Source organism: Suricata suricatta, chromosome 9 (assembly GCF_006229205.1).
Source record: "Suricata suricatta isolate VVHF042 chromosome 9, meerkat_22Aug2017_6uvM2_HiC, whole genome shotgun sequence".
Lineage (NCBI taxonomy): Eukaryota > Metazoa > Chordata > Mammalia > Carnivora > Herpestidae > Suricata > Suricata suricatta.
Window position 1 is genome coordinate 26,229,904 of NC_043708.1, and position 18,622 is coordinate 26,248,525.

The 18,622-nt window shown below is 37.4% G+C and overlaps 2 protein-coding genes across 5 annotated transcripts in view; one reads left to right on the top strand and one right to left on the bottom strand.

The window, feature by feature from the left end:
* Nucleotides 1-1,283: 1,283 nt before the first annotated feature.
* FCF1 (FCF1 rRNA-processing protein) lies at nt 1,284-14,367 on the bottom strand. 2 transcript variants are annotated; one of them, XM_029951735.1, is made up of 8 exons: nt 14,300-14,367; nt 13,924-13,991; nt 11,948-12,019; nt 11,231-11,379; nt 8,034-8,106; nt 3,894-3,981; nt 2,609-2,703; nt 1,284-1,919 (listed from the first exon to the last, which is right to left on the bottom strand). In XM_029951735.1, the coding sequence occupies exons 1-8, from the start codon at nt 14,300-14,302 to the stop codon at nt 1,871-1,873; spliced, it is 597 nt and encodes a 198-aa protein (XP_029807595.1). In that variant the 5' UTR covers nt 14,303-14,367; the 3' UTR covers nt 1,284-1,870. The 2 variants fall into 2 exon arrangements, with proteins under 2 accessions (XP_029807595.1, XP_029807596.1); XM_029951736.1 differs by having other exon boundaries at nt 14,251-14,306.
* A 36-nt stretch (nt 14,368-14,403) lies between these two features.
* Nucleotides 14,404-18,622, top strand: part of AREL1 (apoptosis resistant E3 ubiquitin protein ligase 1) — a 43,389-nt gene continuing 39,170 nt past the window's right edge. For all 3 annotated transcript variants that reach the window (XM_029951593.1, XM_029951595.1, XM_029951594.1), the window contains exon 1: nt 14,404-14,556. The gene's annotated coding sequence lies outside the window, so the exon portion shown is untranslated. The remainder of the gene's footprint in view (nt 14,557-18,622) is intronic.

An 18,622-nucleotide genomic window follows, 5' to 3' on the forward strand; every position in this document is an offset into this window, starting at 1 on the left:
AGATTCACTGAACTTTTTCAACTTCCAAAGAACACGTCGAGCCTAGTTGTGCAGCACACGTTCTTCATTACAATTTGTCTATTATTAATGATTTGTATTGTGTGATTAAGGTTCCAAGGCACAGTGGACTCTTTAGGGAAATAAATAAAGGTGTAATAGTTCTCCTGGGGCTGTCACATTTTATAGGTCATAGTGTGCCTTCTTACTATGGTGCAGAGATGTCTGTGTCCATGGACTGAAACTAGCAAGAACCACAAAATTAATATTACTAAAAGACAGACTGCCATATCTAGTATTTACCGTATTATTTTTCTTTTCCTTTTTTAAATTTTAGACTCACCTTTAATGAAACTTTTCAATTACGTAGTTGGGAAATGGAATTTACACACAAAAGTGTCTTCCATTTCCACACAATAATGCTAACTGCTGTATAAAATAAGGGCAATTATACTTGAACTTTTAAGATATCCACAGTTATGTTACTCTGTAGAGATTATCTGTAAATGTCTTGTTTATATAAACTAATATCTTTTAAAGAGAAAATCATAAGCTAATCTTAAAAATGCCCAATTACAGGGGTGCTTGGCTGGCTCAGTTGGAAAAGCATGAGACTCTTGATCTTGAGGACATTAGTTCAAGCCCCAACTTGGGCGTTAAGCTTATTTAAAAGAAAAAAAAAGCCCAGTTATAGTTTTATATAGCCAGGAAGGCTATCAAAAGTGTTTATCTAAAATGAATATACTTTTAGAATTTTGGTAACTTTTTGGTAGACACCAAAAAACTAACAAAACTGTTAGGAAAAAAAACTTCATTTCTGCAAACTTGCCTCACGTAAGAAAAGTGCTTTATATGTATAGCCGTTGACATTGTCTTACATTTAGAAGTCCCTTGCCTTTTAACTATTTTTTATCTTTCTTGTCTTCAGCTAAAACATAAAATAGAGTAAGAAATTAAGATGTATTCCATTCTCCATATCCTAAGAAGGAATGTGCATAAGAGGAGAGAGAAGAATCTAATGGGTAATTATGGACATTAAAATAATAAATCTCATACAGAAATGAAGGTATCATCATGATTATTCTGTAAGATCCTCACTTTAATCAGAAATAGCATCAAGGTGAATGTAATACAATGTTTTGATTTGCGTTCAGAAATCCAGTTTGCTTTTAATGTTGTCTAATTGACTATTGTATGTTCAAGTGAAATTATGTGAGAAAAAAGTTGTTTTAAATCTACTTGATTTTTTCAAAATGAAAATGACGTGTAAATTAGAAAATAATGGATCAAATGAATGTTATTATTTTTTAAATTTAGGTAGTACAAAGAGTCACAAGGAAAATAGAATCATCCATGATCATAAAAAACAAAAAAACAAAACAAAATATTAACTCAAATATTACTACCTCTAGCCTTTCCTCCCTTCCCATTCCAACTAAGTAGAAAGAAATCATTCTTTTCTTATATATAGGTAGTTCTATTCTCTCAGACTTTTAACCTGGCATCACTATATTACTATATTTATTCATATACGTGTTTCTCTTTTCCCCTATAATATCTATGTCTTAAGGGCAGGACCATACCTTACTAAGTACCTAGTATAACCTTAATAAATATTTGTTGTGTATATCAATATAAAACAACCATCAAATTATGTGTGCAATTATTTGATTTATAAAAAGATGCAAAAAAATTCAAAATGATACAAAATATCAATTTCAAAACAATATAGAAAATGAGTGTATTTAACCATACTCAGCTCATAACAGAGCAAATGGGTAAGGAGAATAATTCATGCTACGGCATATTACTCTATGAACTGGCAACAGATAAAGTTGGCAAAGGCAGGCACAGGACCTCTATCTTTAGAGTGTTAGAACCGAGGGGCTCCATAGTCATCTGGCATCCGCTCTATGTTGTACCTGATCAGGACAAAAAAATTAACACTGGTAAGACAGTTGGGCCCAGAACCCACCTAAAAACCCACCCTTTCCTAACTGCAACCCTGTCATCTCCCCATTGTGAATCTTTGTCAGAGGGGTATCAATAATGAATGATTTACAGCAAAATGCTAACTTTAATATATTATCTTTATTCTTCAAAGTCAGAAAGGTAACAAGTGAGGGGACCAGACACTGAGTACAGGTAAAGCCCAACTGCTCAGCCCATATCCTTCCCACTATGTTGTGCTCTTCCCACGCTGAAAAGGACTGACATGGGAACATCTAAGCAGGATAAAGACCAGTTTTTGTTTTTTAATAAAATTTTAGATTCCCAGATGAAGTGCTAATCACAACTAGCAGGTATTCAAAAAAAAAAACCCCAAAGCAACAACAAAAAAACAAAAAAATAAAGCTCCAATATTTCTGTCCAAAAAGATTAGCTTAATTTAAATCACTGCTTTGCATTTAAAGCACATCTATGTCTTCCAATAGTTTTATTGTAACATGAATGTCTAACTTTTGCCCTTGTTCTTGCCACTTCATTTTATTTCTTCAAATATAACTATGTAAGCATTTGATACAACACTTTCAAATCTTCCTACAACCTGACCTCATTTTTAATTATATCAACTATATACTTTTAAACTTCCCCAAGAGACAGTTCTCACCTATGGTTAGAAATGTACATGATGGGAACTCCAGGGATCTTCCGGATTCTTCGTTTAAGGTCCCGGTCAACTGTGGCCACAATGTAACACTTGTGCTGTAAGAGACACCCACTGAGTATTCACACACGGAGTCTACTACTTTGTGATACTGGACAATGGTACACTGGCTAATCTGGAGAACTACTCATTTTCACAGCAAATAGCAAAGGAAAGGTTATAACAATTTGTTGAGTAGATACTATAATCTAGGAGCTCTTATACATAAAACATATAAAAATAAGTTGCCTGGGGATAATGTACCTCTAAGAATCTTGAGGAGAAGAAGATTAAAAAAAAAACTATTTAAAAGCTGCTAACTGGTTTTTTTCTCACAAGTGGAGACATTTAGGGCACATTTAAGACAATTTCTTGTTTGGGCAACACCCCAGAAGACTCTCTGAAAAGGCAGAGTAAATACGTTAGACTAGAGGGCACAGCTTTTGCTTCTCTTGGAATCTCTGGAGTTGGGCCTACTCCGAGACCTCCTGGTGATGGAGGTAGGCTACTCCCTGCGCCATGAAGCCGTAACAAGATTTCCAGGACAAGTCTGAGCCTAGCAGCTCTGAAAGCAGTAACATTTAGCTGCCGGTTGCATTATATTTTACTTCTGTCATACCCAAATCTCTCATTATTCTTTGAAAAGAGTTGTAGCCTGGTGTCCACTGTGCTGTGGGAAATTAAGGCAAATGCTGTCTCCACCCACAGATGGAGTCACTAAAGGGATGGAAGCGTGGTCACTAGGCGAAGATAATTATCTTCAGCAGAGAGGGGCTCTAGAAAAGGCAATCAATAGCAGAAGTTTTTGTGGTGCTTGACAATGAGGTCAGAACAGAAGGCTCAAAAACCTAGTTATTCCAGGGTACTTCCAGCACCCAGGCAGACTCAGATGTAACCGAAAAACATTCATGGTTAGGCACAGTGGAGAAGAATAAAATTCCTGCATGGGAAATAATGGAAATAAATTATTTTTTACTCACAGGGAGGTGCAGCCTGATATTATATGTACACTTATTCACTGACAGCATTTTATGGACACAATTTGTGGAGTAAAGAATCAGCAAGTGCCCCAAATCACACACCCAGTAAATGCAGGTGCTGAGATCTGAAACCCATGTCTCCTCCCCAAGCCTGCGATTTTTCCGTTAGTTACAGAATACATTTCCAATTCACTTCCTCAAGTAAATGAGGACATCCATGCTTCCTATGAAGAGAGACACAAAGTAAACATTAAGAAAACTGATGGTACCTGAGTCACTCTCTGTACTAAGCAGTCATCTGCATAGGTTCCTTTGTGTGTGCATGGTAATCGTTCAAATCTTGGATCCTTGGCAATCCTGAAGGGTCACAAAACTGGATTAATGAAAACATTCAGGCAATTGGTTAACTTTCTGAGTCTAGATCTGTGAAATAAGAGTGACTTGATCTGTGTGGCGATTTTGAGGCACCCCTCTCCTCCTGCAGCTTATCTTCTCATTGGAAAGACAACAGATGGAGCAATAGAACAGCGGGCGCACCTTAGGTCATGTAAGCTTCATACAACTCTGAACTATTATATTTCCATTCAACAAATGAAGTAGATTGAGAAAGATTAATTTGTTCAAAGTGTACAGCTGGGAGAAGCCAGGATTCAAAACCAAACAACTTTAACCTAACCCTTTCCTTTTTAGAAGCTGTCTTCCACAAATGTGCAAGAAAACAGGCACAAGGATGGTCGCTAGAGCACACTTTAAATAGTGAAAACCTGGAGATAATCTGAATATTCTTCAGCAAGGGAAAGTTAAATATATTGTGGTGTCTTGTCTTAAAAAGGTCATTAAACAATATACCTAAAAGATTCAATAAGAAAATATAAATCTCTTTCATCGTCTTTCCCTACATTTGCATTTGCTTAGAAAAAAAGTCTGGAAAAACATATACTAACTCTTCTCAGTTGTCACCCTTAGGGTAGAAGAATGGACAAAGTGTGAATATACAGGGGACTTTTACTTTTTATTGTATGTATGTGTTTATCTTGTTTGCTATGAATAAATCAAACGTGTTATTTTCATGCAAATTTGAAAAAGAAAAACCCCAAGTCCATGATTCCCAGCGTCATGTTCTTCCTATTATACAATGATGATGAGTCACAAACTGAATAAAAGTACAAGGCAGCATATAGGTACCAAGTTCAAGAAGAATACTGCATATTGCAGTAGTTCAGAGCTAATTCACTGTGGATTTGGTATTCTTAGAAAAAATTAAATGGAGATTAAATAAAATGAAGACGAAAGAATATTCCAAGCAAAGCAGAGGCAGGCACATTTCCGAATAGGGCGCCAACCATCTATAAAATGGTTCAGTGGTGTTCAGGGAAAAGTGAGCCCATGTTTCCAGTGAGAAGAGTGTTTACGCAGAGGAGAGGAAAACAGGGCTGGGAAGACAGAAGTTTCCGCTGTGGCACTGCCAAACTGCTCTCCAAAGTGACTGTCCACTTTACATCCTTTTGAGAATTCTCACCATCCCCAGTCTTAACCATTCATGGCATTGTTAAGCAGACTTCATTTCTTGCCAATCAGCTGGGCAGGAAATGATCCCTGTGAATTTAAGGATTCTGTCCTTGTCTTATGGAGTTGTAGTTTTTATATATTTTGAAAACAAACCTTTTGTTGATCATGTACATTACTAATATCTTCTATCTGTGGCTTGTCATATCACTTTGTTTACACTGTCTTATGTTACACAGTAGTATTCAATCTCAATATAGTCAGATTGATTAGTTTTCCATCATGGTTTGGACTTAAGAAATTTCTGCCCACTCTGAAACCACTAAAATATTCTCTAGATTTCCCATTAAAATCTAGATACTGACTCTACTTGGAATTGATTTTTGTGAAAGAGGTGAGATAAGAACCCAATTTTCTTTCTTTCCACAGGAATAATCAATATTTTAGTAAGTTTATCACTTGCCTCCCCGTCCTAAAGGCTACCACTCTTACACATCAGGTTCCTATTTTTCCTTGCCTTTAAAAAACTTATCTTTATTAGGTATAAGTGAAATATAATAAAATTCACTGACTATACATGCAGAATTTGATGCGTTTTGACAAACTGATATATTCATGTTACAATCTCCACAACTGAGATAGAGAACGTTTTTATCGCTACAAAAAGTCCCCTGCATCCCTTTGCAGTTAGTCCACTTTTCTCACACTCAGCTCCAGATAACCATGGGTCTATATTCTATTAGTATAGTTTTGCCTTTCCTGAAACTTCATTATAAATGGAATCATACTTCTGGATTGACGGAAATGTTCTACTTCATGATTATGATTGTGGTTCCTTAACTGTACACGTTTGCCAAGCTCATCAAATTTCACAATTAAACTTGGTAAATTTTATAGTATATAATTTACACCTCTAAAAGGTCACACACACACACACTCACTGGTATATCCTGGATGCTGACTGAGTCTTTCACCCATTTATGATTCTGCAATATTGATTTGCAATATTGATCATTTGGAAAAGAGCAATTCAGTGAATTACACAAATCTTCCAAATACTGATACATATCATTATTCAATATAAAAAAATCACACTCAACATCTTCACTGGTCTCAACAGAAAGGTCTTTAGTATTGGGAACGTGATAAGCTTGTAGTGTTTCAAAACTCTAATTTTCACTTGAAAGCCTGAACTTTATCATTCATTAAGACAGTAAATTGTTTTCCTTGAAGTGACAGATTCACTGCATTAGTTTTTGAGAAACTATCTGCTAAATACTAAAGTCTGTCTGTCAGTTATTCTTCGTGTAAAAATGGCACTCCGTGAAAAAGCAGCTGGTCTGGCTCACAATTCAAACAAGCACACGAACGCTTCTCATTGCGACAAGCTGTGTTCCTTGGTAAGCAGCTCAGGTGCTCAAGGTCTGCTCTACACCTCATCGCAAGCAACACCGACATGCACTCTAGGTTCGAGATTTAACAAAATCAACAAATTTTAATGCTTTGTCAAGGATATCTTTTTCTTTTTTAAATGTTTATCTTGGGAGAGGGGGAGACTGTGCAAATGAGCAGGAGAGAGAGAGAGAGAGAGGGAGACACAGGATCTAACAGGCTCCAGGCTCCGCTGACAGGAGAAAGCCCGTTGCAGGGCTTGAACTCATGAACCATGAGATTATAACCTGAGCCAAAGTCAGATGCTTACCTGACTGAGGCACCCAGGCAGCCCTCATCAAGGCTATTAAGTGACTATGGGGTTTTGGGTTTTGTTAGTAACCTCTACACCCAACTTATAACCCTGAGATCAAGAGCTGCATACTCTATCAACTGAGGCAGCCAGATGACCCTGGGTTTTTTTGTTTTTGTTTTTATTATTTAAAAGTTTTTTTAAATGTTTATTCTTTTGAGAGAGAGAGAGAGAGAGACAGCATGAGCAGTGAAAGTCAGAGAGCGAAGGAGTCACAGGATCGGAAGCAGGCTCCAGGCTCTGAGCTCGCTGTCAGCACAGAGCTTGATGTGGGGCTTGAACCCACGAATGGTGAGATCGTGACCTGAGCCGAAGGTGGACGCTTAACCGACTGAGCCACCCAGGTGCCCCTGTCTTTGTTTGTAACTGTCAGTGAGTGGATGTGAAGAATAATACAAAAACTACTAGCATTATTATAGTATCTTGATGGGTACTAAGGCACCTGTCACTCTCATCACAGTGACAAAGATAATGTCTTGGTACTATTGTGAAAACAGGTGTAAACTCCCTGCAAGATCTCTGGGACTCCTAGGGGTCCACAGACCATACTTTGGGAATCACTACTTTAAACTCAAGTGTACTTTCTGGAGTAAGCTCAAAACCTAGAATGTGAATCCTTTATGTGTAAGATTTTTTTTTTCAGAGAGAGAGAGAGAGAGAGAGAGAGAGAGAGAGAGAGAGAGAGAATGAGCAGGGGAGGGGCAGAGATACAGGGACACACAGAATCTGAAGCAGACTCCAGGCTCTTAGCTATCAGCACAGAGCCCAACATGGGACTCAAACTCATGAACTGTGAGATCATGACCTGAGCCAAAGTCAGACGTTTAACCAACTGAGCCACCCAAGAGCCCCACTTTACCTATGAGATTCTAAAAGAGATATCTAGATAACAAACTAATAAAAAAAGACATTTTCCAACTGAAAATCTAGAGGAAGCTAAAAGGAGGTCCACAAGACCAATATGACGAAGTAACTTCATTCAAAAAGCTTGGGCTTAAAAATTTCTAACCTTCACGTCTGTATTCTTGTTAATAAAAGGTTAACTAGTTTTATACAATCTTTATTTAAACTAATTATTCAAGAAATCTCTGGACAGCAAATGGATGGAAGATGGTCAAAAGAATCTTCAGTATAACAATGCAGACTGGCTCCTTCCTACCTTAGAGCCACTCGATACTTTTGCCCCAGTTTCTCAATTTCAGCCATTACACAGTCAGTTATACAAGGGATACCTGCCAGGGAAAAAATATACATATTAATAATGGAGCTTGTAAAGAAATTGGTTTTACTCTCTGAATTATATCCTATTATAAGCCTTCAAAAGACCATGAGGTTTCTGAAGTCACAGTAGAATAAGCACACTGAAACGAATAATAAAAACCAGAGGTGAATAAAATCCCTCTTGATAAAGACTAGAAAGCTGTCCCACCCCACACCACAGTCTCATAAAGTGTCACAAATGTATCGGGGGGACTAAGTTAAGTTGGACCCCCGTCATTCTTTCTATATTAAAATATATTCTAGATGGGAAAAAAATTTAAATATGAGCCAAAAGAAACCATGAAATTCATCAGAAAATGTAAATTTGATCACATCGAAACAGAAAACTTCTGTTTGACAGCTATCAAAGTCATATTAAAAACAAACTAGGAAAAATATTTCTACACATTTGTTAAAGGGCTAATCTGTTTAATACACAGAGAGCTTATAAGGATAGCTTAAGTTATATGCTGACTGCCAGATACCATGCCAAGCACTTTACAAGGATTATCTCATTTATTGTTCAGAATGATTCCTATTAGGTAGCATTGTTACTATTATCATCCCCATTTATAGATGAGGAACCTTAGACACAAAGAAGTAGAAGCAAATGGTGAAGCCAAGATTTGGACGGAGACTGTCAGGCTACAAGACTGGGTTCTTAACCACCATGCTACGTTTCAGCTCATGCTACTTCGGGTCATAGAGGAAGAAATACAATGGTCAATGAGCTTTATGCTCAATCTTACTCCTAATTAAAGAGATATAAATTGAAACAAGATTTCATTTCCTTCCTATTAGAGTAGCAAAGACTAAACAAGGAAAATACCCAATATTGAGGAAACAGCTATTCTCACACTAAGTTCGTAGGTGTAAAAATATGTATTACCCTTTTAGGGCAGTTTTGTAATACCTGTTAAAAAATATATACATACCGCTTGATATTGCAATACAGCTTCTAGAAATGTACCCTGGGGGAGGGGGGTAGGCACATGGGTGGCTTAGTAGGTTAAGTGCCTGACTCTTGATATTGGCTCAGGTCATGAGTTTGAGTCCCAAGTAGGACTCCATGTTGACAGTATGGAGCCTGCCTGGGATTCTCTCTCTCCCCCTCACCCCCTTCTCTCTCGCCTCTCAAAATAAGTATTTTTCAAAAATCACTCCACCCTAACAGAGATATATTCACATCAATATTCTCTATAGCCTTATTTATAATAAGGTAAAAAGTGCCAGTAATCCAAATATCTAACAGGATATTGGCTTTTATTTATTTAAGTAGTTTATGACTTTTAAAAATTATATAAACAATACTTTGTAAGCTTAAAAAAGGAGGTCCTGATACAGCAAAACCATTTTCAAAAAAAAAAAAAATAACCTATACTTTACAGAGACTATATATGAGTTTTTAAAAATTGCCCCCCTCTCTGAGGAAAGGCATTATAGGAACCTTTAATTTTTTTATGCTAGATTTTTTTTTTTCATAAGCACAGAAATAGTTTTGAATGTGTACAAAGGCATGAAATTTTAAAGTGAAGTACTATGCCCAGAAGAAAAAGCAGTTGTAAAATGGAGGTATGAAATCGGTAAGATCAGACAGTATGGACTCAGAGAGCAATACACACGTTAAGAGGATCAATTTCAGAGCCACACAGTAGTGAAACAAGCAAGGGCTTGCATCTGGAGCAGGAAAGTAGGTCCAGGAAGGTGACTATCAAGAAAGGGAAGGTAACAGGGAAGAGGACTCATGGACAGAAAAGAAAGCTTATGGAAAGCTAACTTATCCTCCCTTGTTGGAACATCAGGCAGAAATGGGCCCAGGAGCTGTGGAAAAGTCAAAGGGACATCTTCAAGGGAAGAAGAAAATAAAAGTCTTCCTTCAGGTATAAAGGCAAATGAGGAAAAATCAAATAGCTAGAGCTTAACAAAGAAAGAATATCCTAGGTAACTGAATTTGTATTGTTCTTGAATATTTCTTCAAACTTTGCTTTGAAGTATTATGTTACACAGAAGACTAGGACACAGACATTCATATGAAAAAAATTGCTGTTCCTTGATGCTTTTCCCACCCCACCAATTCTGATCCTTACAGACCACTATTTTACTTCATTAGCTGTTTTTCTCATTTGGTGGTTACCTTATATCTTGATACAATAAATGTGTGCAGTCACTTTTATATTTATTAATTTTGGGGCATTTGAAGAATTTAGTTCTCTTACATAACACATCCCTTACTTCATCTTCCCATTTTTTAATTTTAATAAATGAATAAACAAAGTTTACATTACTATGAAGTCTATAACAATTGTTCATTATATAGCATCTTTTAAAAACTAAAGAAGGAGGTACAAATGTTTTCCTTTGACTTATTCTTTATGGCAAAGTATGTCTAATTTTTATTTGTACCTTTAACTAGAAGACTGGAAGATATAAACCCACCACAAAATGCAACAGATCTCACTATTAGGAAGTTATTCCCTTGTACATGGCCTAGATTTTTTCTTCTTACTCACGGTAGTGAGGGAAGATCATCTGAAGGAGGGAATACCTAAACACAAGGCATCAAAATTTTTGATATCAAAAATGTAGTAAAGTGCATAGTGTGGTGTAAATAACCTCTCCAGTCCTTTGTAGTACAAATAAATACCAAAACGAATAAACTGAGGAATTGTTAACCAGCATCACTTTTAGTTCTGGGATCATAAATGGCAAAATACCTTATTTAGCTTTTCCACACTGGAGTGGAATGGAGAATGTTTCCTCCTTAATGTAAAAGAACATATGTTCTGAAAAATATAATTTTCATTTACCCAAAATTTTAAAATCCAGAATTCTAAAACAAAAAATTCTCATTCTATGTTCAAATTTGATATCCACAACAATGGTCAAAGCAGGCTAAGTGGTTTCTGAACTGTGAAAGTTTAACTATTCCCAGTCAAATCTGAATTATATTTCAATTCACTGAAAATGGTCATTGCTATGGTGAGCAAATTAAATGGTCCAAAATCCAATTAACTGGGACCCTAGTCCCTTCATGTATTTGGGTAAATATATTTATTCTCTACAAACATCACAGAAAAGAAAAAGTATGATACTCACACTTGGCATACAGACAGTCCATCATTGATTGTACTAAATCCAGTTTGGCTTTAATGGAAAAGTTAATAAAGTTGGTATCAACCAGGATGTGGTAAGGTGGGCCCAGCTGTGTGTTATATTGGAAGAACAAGCAGGAAGGATGTTGGGGGCTGAAGAAAGAACAGACAAAACACAAAATAATGTCTACATTACTTTGATATCAAAAATGCAAATGAAATCTCTGCTTCAAACAGTTTGCTATAGATTAAGCTCTTTTTTCCTTATTCATTGGAAGTAAATCCTAATAAATCCCGTGATGATATATCCATTACCAATGTAGGGCAAAATGGGAAAATTGGAGTAAGTTTCATCAAGGGTATTTAATGACTTCATTCTGAAATTCTGTCTTACTATTTTTGGTGATACATTCTTTCATCAAATACTGGTGCGTTAGACAATGACAATTGTTTCTTTTGAAAGATTTTGGCGAAGAAAAAGTTAATAATTCTATATCTAATCCCCAAGATTTTAGGGGCAATTTATTGCTCCATGAAATCCAAAAAAACCTATGAACCACTGGAATTAATAGTTGTTCACTAATATCACTTTCAGTTGCACAGTTGTGTCAGACTTACAAATGACTGAGCAAATCGGCTATGAGAAAGCCTGGATTTCTAACAATTCTTTGGTTCTAAAATGTCTCTTCTAAAGGAAAACTTGAAATTTTTGATTACTTACACTTCTCTTTCCTTGAGTGCACTGGGATCTTTCTTTTCTTTCTTTTTAGGTTTCAATCTATCCTTTTCTTTACTAGGAAAAAAGTAAATTAAATGTAAGGGAGAATAAAAAAATCATAGCAGTTATAAGCTCATTCAAAATTTAAATTTTCTGAGTTTTTTTTTAATCTTCACAGGAAATCCTTTGTGACTTTTTTTTTTAAACATTTATTCATTTTTGAGAGACAGAGACAGCATGAGCAGGGGACGGACAGAGAGAGAAAGAGAAAGAGAGAGAGAGAGACACACACACACACACACAGAATCTCATGCAAGTTCCAGGCTCTGAGCTGTCAGCACAGAGCCCAAGGCAGGGCTCAAATCCACAAACCATGAGATCCTACCTGAGCCCAAGTTGGATGCTTAACTGACTGAGCTACTAAGGCACTCCCTGTGATGTCTTTGTGTTAATATCAACATACACCTTCTAAGCAAAAATAACTGTGTGGGAAATAGGATGGAAGTAACAATCAGTTAAACACAATGAAATTTAAAAATCTCTAGCCAATAATTCATAAACATTGTTAATGGGTAAACAGACATTAGTTATACTATCATTTCTTTGTCAGAAGCTTTTCATATCAAGGATCAAAATCCATTTCAGTGCAGTGGAGAAACAGGCTGATATTTATCTTCTGAAGACTCAAACATTCCAAAAATAGGAGGAAATATGTTCTCCATATGTCTCTTATAAAAGGCTAAAATGTAAAAATACATACAAAATATTTCCCCCTTAACTGCAAATACAATATTATCAATGAGGCAAATTCCCTAAAAATGACATAATAAATACAAATCAAAGGCTGAGAATACAATTTTTAAATGTTTATTTATTTATTTTGTGTGTGAGAGAGAGAGAGTATGAATAGGGAAGGAGGAGAAAGAGGGAAAGAGAGAATCCCAAGCAAGTTCTGCAATGTCACCAAGCAGCTGGATGTGGGGCTTCAGCCCATGAACTGTGAGATCATAACCTGAACCAAAATGCAGAGTCCAGTGCTTAACTAGCTAAGCTACCCAGGCACCCCAGAAAATACAACTTAGCCATTCATTTTTCAAAGGCTATTAAACACAATGAAAACCAATCTTTCTTTTCTATCTCTCCCTCCCTCCTTCCTTCCTTCCTTCCTTTTCTTTCTTTCTTTTCTATCCCTCCCTCCCTCCCTCCCTTCTTTCTTTCTTTTTCTTCCTCTCTCTCTCTCTCTCTCTCTTTCTTGTAGGCTCTAGCCAATGTGGAGCTTGAACCCGAGGTCTGTCTCTCTCTCCCTCTCTCTCTCTCTCTCTCTCTCTCTTTCTTGTAGGCTCTAGCCAATGTGGGGCTTGAACCCGAGGTCAAGAGTCCCATGATCTACTGGTGACTGAGCAAGCCAGGTGCCCCAAGACCAGTCCTTATTGAATAACTTTGTCTATTCTTCACTGAAGCTGGAAGGCTTACAATAGGGAACATGATTCCACTCTCCCACCGTGGTTTGGATTCTTATAGGATTCATTACACGGAGAGATCTAGGTGTTTTCCCTTTCTTTCACAACTATTTAAGTGGTAGGTGCTGGGGACATAAGATAAACATGATCTCTGACCCCATCTTCTTTTAACCATTTTAACAAACATTGCCCCCACCCCCGGGGGGAATGCAGTAGTGTAATGGCAAAAACATAAAGATATTCCTACCAAACTTTTAGGATACATAAATGTGATACGATAGATAAAGTATACAAAAACGGTGGAACAGCGAACACTTCAGAAATGTTTAGTTCCCATCCACTTCTCCAGGGTAATAGCTCCGTATCTTAACTGGCTGTTACACACGTGCCTAGGATCCTATGCTATGTAAATCCAAGACACAATAATTTTAAACGTAAACAAAAAATAACAAAAAGTTTTACTGCTTATCCCCTCCTAACTCTGGTATCTTTGGATATAGACTGATTCCAGATACTCACAGCCTCTGATCTCGGAGACTAAGCATTCTCTTCATGGTCGCATACTTTCTTGCTTTCTTTTGCTTCCCCTTGAAATAGAAATTTTAGAGTTAAAAGAGTTGGAAATACATTGCATCTTCTTGAGTTCTTTCTCTTCTTTGTCCATTCCCATCCCTTCCCTCAAATACCCAGCACCTCTTATCTACTGTGCCCCAACCTCACCCTCTCCCCACTCGCTAGAGCATAAGAGGCAACGCTCAGAGCAGTTTAAGAACTACAGTCAGAATCAAAATAATTAAGGGCAATGCGGAGGGAATCTAGCTAGCTTCTGACTGTCTCAGTCTCCACCTAAAATGAAGTCTGACAAATAAAGTCCCTCCTCGGACCCTCCTCGCACCATGTTCACGCCGCACTTTTGTTTCTTCCGCAATCACCAACTGCGCGACATTTTTGCGTCATCCAAATACTGCTTCCGGCAAAGGCTAGCCCGGAAGCGGAAGTCGCTTTGGGAAACGGAAAAGCCTGGAGCCGGTTCCCAGCCTGAGCAGTGATCTGTACTGTGGTCTCTCAGGGGAGGATCTGGGGCCAGTCTTGCGCCTGGTGCTGCCGCCGCCTCCTCGGGCAGCAGAGCTGGGACTCCGCCGCGCAGCTGGGGTAACGTTCTCTCCTCCACCACTCTAGCCCGGGGCAGTGCCCGAGGACCTGCCTGCCCTAGAGTTCCAGAGAGGCAGGACTGGAGTCGGGGGGACGGAATTCTGGGTTTCCCAGTAGTTTGAAATACACCCCTCAGTGCTGGGGTGTCAGGTCTCTACGGTGCCATTGAGAGGCTCTGGTACCTGCTTGGTTCTCCTAGCTGACATGGTGCTTCGTGCAGTTAGGTAGGTGGACGATTCTCCAGATTGTCTCGAGTAAATACCGTGTATTCGTCTCGGTGCAGAGAGGGATGAATCATCGTTTGAAGGCCTTTTTTAGACTATCTCCAGAAAATTGAGGCATAAGCTTGCATATGTTACTAGTTACCAAGCCAGGAAAATGGTGGGGGAATAATTGACATTTATTGGGAAGACTTGGTGTGTCACCCTAAATGGAAAAGGGAGAGTTTTTGAGACTAAGGGAAAGAGAACTTCCATTATTTTCGAGTAGCTTCTGTGCACTTCGGTGATTCTTAGCCTTTTGGAGATCATGTACCCCTAGAAGGTTTGTGGAAAGCCAGAGACAATTCATTTAAAACAATGGGTACACATACATTTGTCATACCGTCGATAAGTCTCAGAGATTCCGAGCCCATCTGTGGATATTCTAGGTGCCTGTGAATTTAAGATTAAGAACCCCTGTCTTGTATGCCGTACTTGGCACTTTAATTATGTTAGCTTCTTTGACCTTTACAATAACTTGAGTACCCTCCTTTTACATGTGGGGAAGCTGAGGCTCAAACTTCGTTCAGGGGTTTCTTTGAGTTTGATTTAATTCCAAAGCCGGTGCTTTTCTTATTGCACAAAGCTATCCTTGTGTTTGAGATCCAAAAAGGTTATCAGGTTAAAAAAAAATAGTTGGACTTTGCATAGCTCTTACAATGAAACATAGTGTATTCGATAACATGAACTTTGGTCTGACTAATGGAATTAAACACTTCGTCTACCTCTTACTAGCTGTATGACATTATCTGTACCTCAGTTTCTTCATCTATAAAGTGGAGATAATCCCAACAGAACCTGTCATATAGGGATGTTATCAGGGCTAAATGAATAAAAATGTGAAGTCGCTAGAATAGTACCCACTACAAATAAACCCTATTATTATCATTTTGTGTCTTCCAACATGTGGTGGTATTTGGGTTTTATGCCAATTGCATTTTAATACAGTTTGGATAACAGTGGGTACACATACCCATTGTTTTGGATCTGGAATGTATTGGTATCCCCAAAAACCTTACAAAGTTTTCAGTTCTTGAAAAGTTCAACTGCAGGGTGATTTCTCGTGTTGATTTGTGTGTAGACACAGTTTTCTTCCTTCTTCTCCTTTTTCTTTGGGGCTTGCCAGCATTTAGATAGTTTTGTAGTTCACATACCTGACTCTGTAGGCTCCGAATTTTTTATGTTGAAACAGTTTTATTATTGAACCATCTACAGATACTGTATGTGCCTCCTGCTTTACCCCATTTTTGGTCACCAGAAGTCCCTAATCTCTTTGAGACAGCTTGTTTGCAAGCTGTCATTCGTGGGTAGAACTGAGAGCAACCACTTTCTTGATTCATTAGAACTTCTTGGTGATCAAACAATAACCTTTTTAAGCAAACAATCAGTTTGTTTTAAACATTTGGATATTGATACCGTGTTATAGATAGGTTCAGAGGGGGAAATGCATATAATTAACAGTAATTTGTATTTAAATTTAGCCACTGACAGAAGAACACTTTTCGTGGTAATGTGTACCATGAATGTTGGAATCCATGAACAGTAATGATTTTTTTTTTAAACAAGCAGTTTGTAATATCTATTCTGAGACTTTTCTGGTTTCCTTGTTTGTTAATACTTGAGAAGGAGCTACGTTAGTGTAGGAAAACCACAGGGAATGAGAACCTACTTAGAAAGATGCTTTTGTTGAATTGTAATTTTATCACAATTTGAGATTCGTAGAGCCTAAGATTAAAGCTCTGAGATGCTCTCTAGCATGTTTTGATGGTGATGGGAGTGGGGAGATGGTGTTGCTTTGTGTTGGGTGGGAGCAGAAAGTAATTGCTTTTGATTACATAGTTGTGAGAAAAAGAAATGGTCTTAGTCCTTCTCAGCAGTCAAGAGGATTGTTTTGTACTTTTCTGCAATCTTGAAAGAATTTTTTAAGGCATTCAACCCACAGTTTTGAACACATAATTGGTCTTGGAATTCTTTCCACTCACTAATTGGTCTAACTTACTAATTTAAGTTAATAACAAATTTCTTTATAAAATTGTGGATAATGAAAGATTCCTTTAAAACTCTTGTATTTCAGTGTTAGAAAGTTAAAGATAGATTCACTTGTGGCCATCAAGGGAAAAAAAATAAGGCAGATATTTTCTTCATTTTCAAGCTACAGGTTTTACACTTATTTTTATGTCTCACGTGATACCAAGATTTTCCCCTCAGCATCAGTTGCTATTAATTATTTTTCTGTTTACTTGGCTGCCTTCTAAACTGTTATACAGCATCTTCTGCTCCTAAGATATTGATACTGAATTGGCTTATAAGGATACCTCAGAGGTCTGCTGCATGTTCATTAATTCAGAAGGCATTTAGCAAGGGCCTGTTGTGCCCTAGGCCGTATGCTAGGCACTCTTCAAGAGCTCAGGCCTGTGTTGGAGATAGACTTATGAACATATAAATTATGGTAGGCGGTTCAACAGAGGTATGTAAATTGAACTGTTTTATAGGAATTGTTCTACCTGTTCCTTTTTATGGATGTGGTCCAACAAGAGTACCCTTGTGTAATATATAGTACACATTCCATATTAATATTGCAACATACCATGTAACAAATCAGATTGTATATACTTAATGGGTTCTCGTATATCATTTTACTTTTTAAATGACTTTAGTCATTTAATAGCTTAGGTTTGAATTTCAGTTCTCTTTCTTTGGTTTCTTTTTTGAAGCGTTCATGAATGTTTAGCCTTTACTAATTTTCTTTCATATAGTATTCAAACTTGTGAGGTTGTTAAGCCTTAGTGCAGTTTGTATGTTATGTACGTGTGCACGCATGGACGCGTGAAGCCTTGGTATGGTATCATAGCCCCGCAGCGTTTTCCTGGTGGGACTCCTGAAGCCTGTCCTACAAATGTGGTTTCGTAGAGATAAGTGTTCATTTAGTTATAAGAAACTGGACAGTCATGGTAAACCTGTGTTTTGTCATTTAGCCTGAATTGAACTATGCCATGTGATTTGAATATGAATTTTTGCCTCAAATAGTCGAATAATTTGCACCATGTTTTTTGGAACTTCTAGAGGCAGCATCATTCTAGTGCAGTTTGCCTGTTAGTGTTGAGATGCTAGTAGTCAACATCTGTTCATTGTATTTTCTGTTAATTATTTCTGGTCAGAGATCAGGTAAAGGTAATCTAAAAATGCACAACATACATTTTCTGAAGGTTCCCTTTGCTCTTATCCAGAGATGTAACCCAGGTTATTTTAACCCCTCTTTTTTCCACTTAGAGGTTCTATTCCAAGGATACCCTCTGTTGTATGTATGATCTAGTTTTTCAAGTCTTGGTAAGGAAGGAAAGCCAGCGGGGCTGCATAAATGGAAAAGACTGAGAAGGATTTGAAAAAAGTGTTTTAACCAAGCATTACTTGGATTGGGATAGGGAATTGAGGGGAGGAGGGGAGGGCATGATCAGAATCCTAGGGAGAATGAGAATATAAAATGGGGAATCAGATGTAATTTTTTAAAAATCACATTTTATTTTGGGGTAATTTTAGATACAGAGAAGTTGCAAAGATAGTACAGAAAGTTCCTATAAACCTTTCATGTAGCTCTTCCCCTAATATTAACATCTTATATAACCATGGTACATTTATCACATCTTAGTAATTAGCATTGGTACATGTTAACTGAATACAGCCCTTTTTTTTTTTAAATTATTTTACAAGTATTTCCTCTTGTAGCCTCTTTTTGATTCTAAGATCCAGTCCAGGATATCATATCGTTTTTAGACCATGTGCTGTGCAATTTGGATAAATAGGTTGAG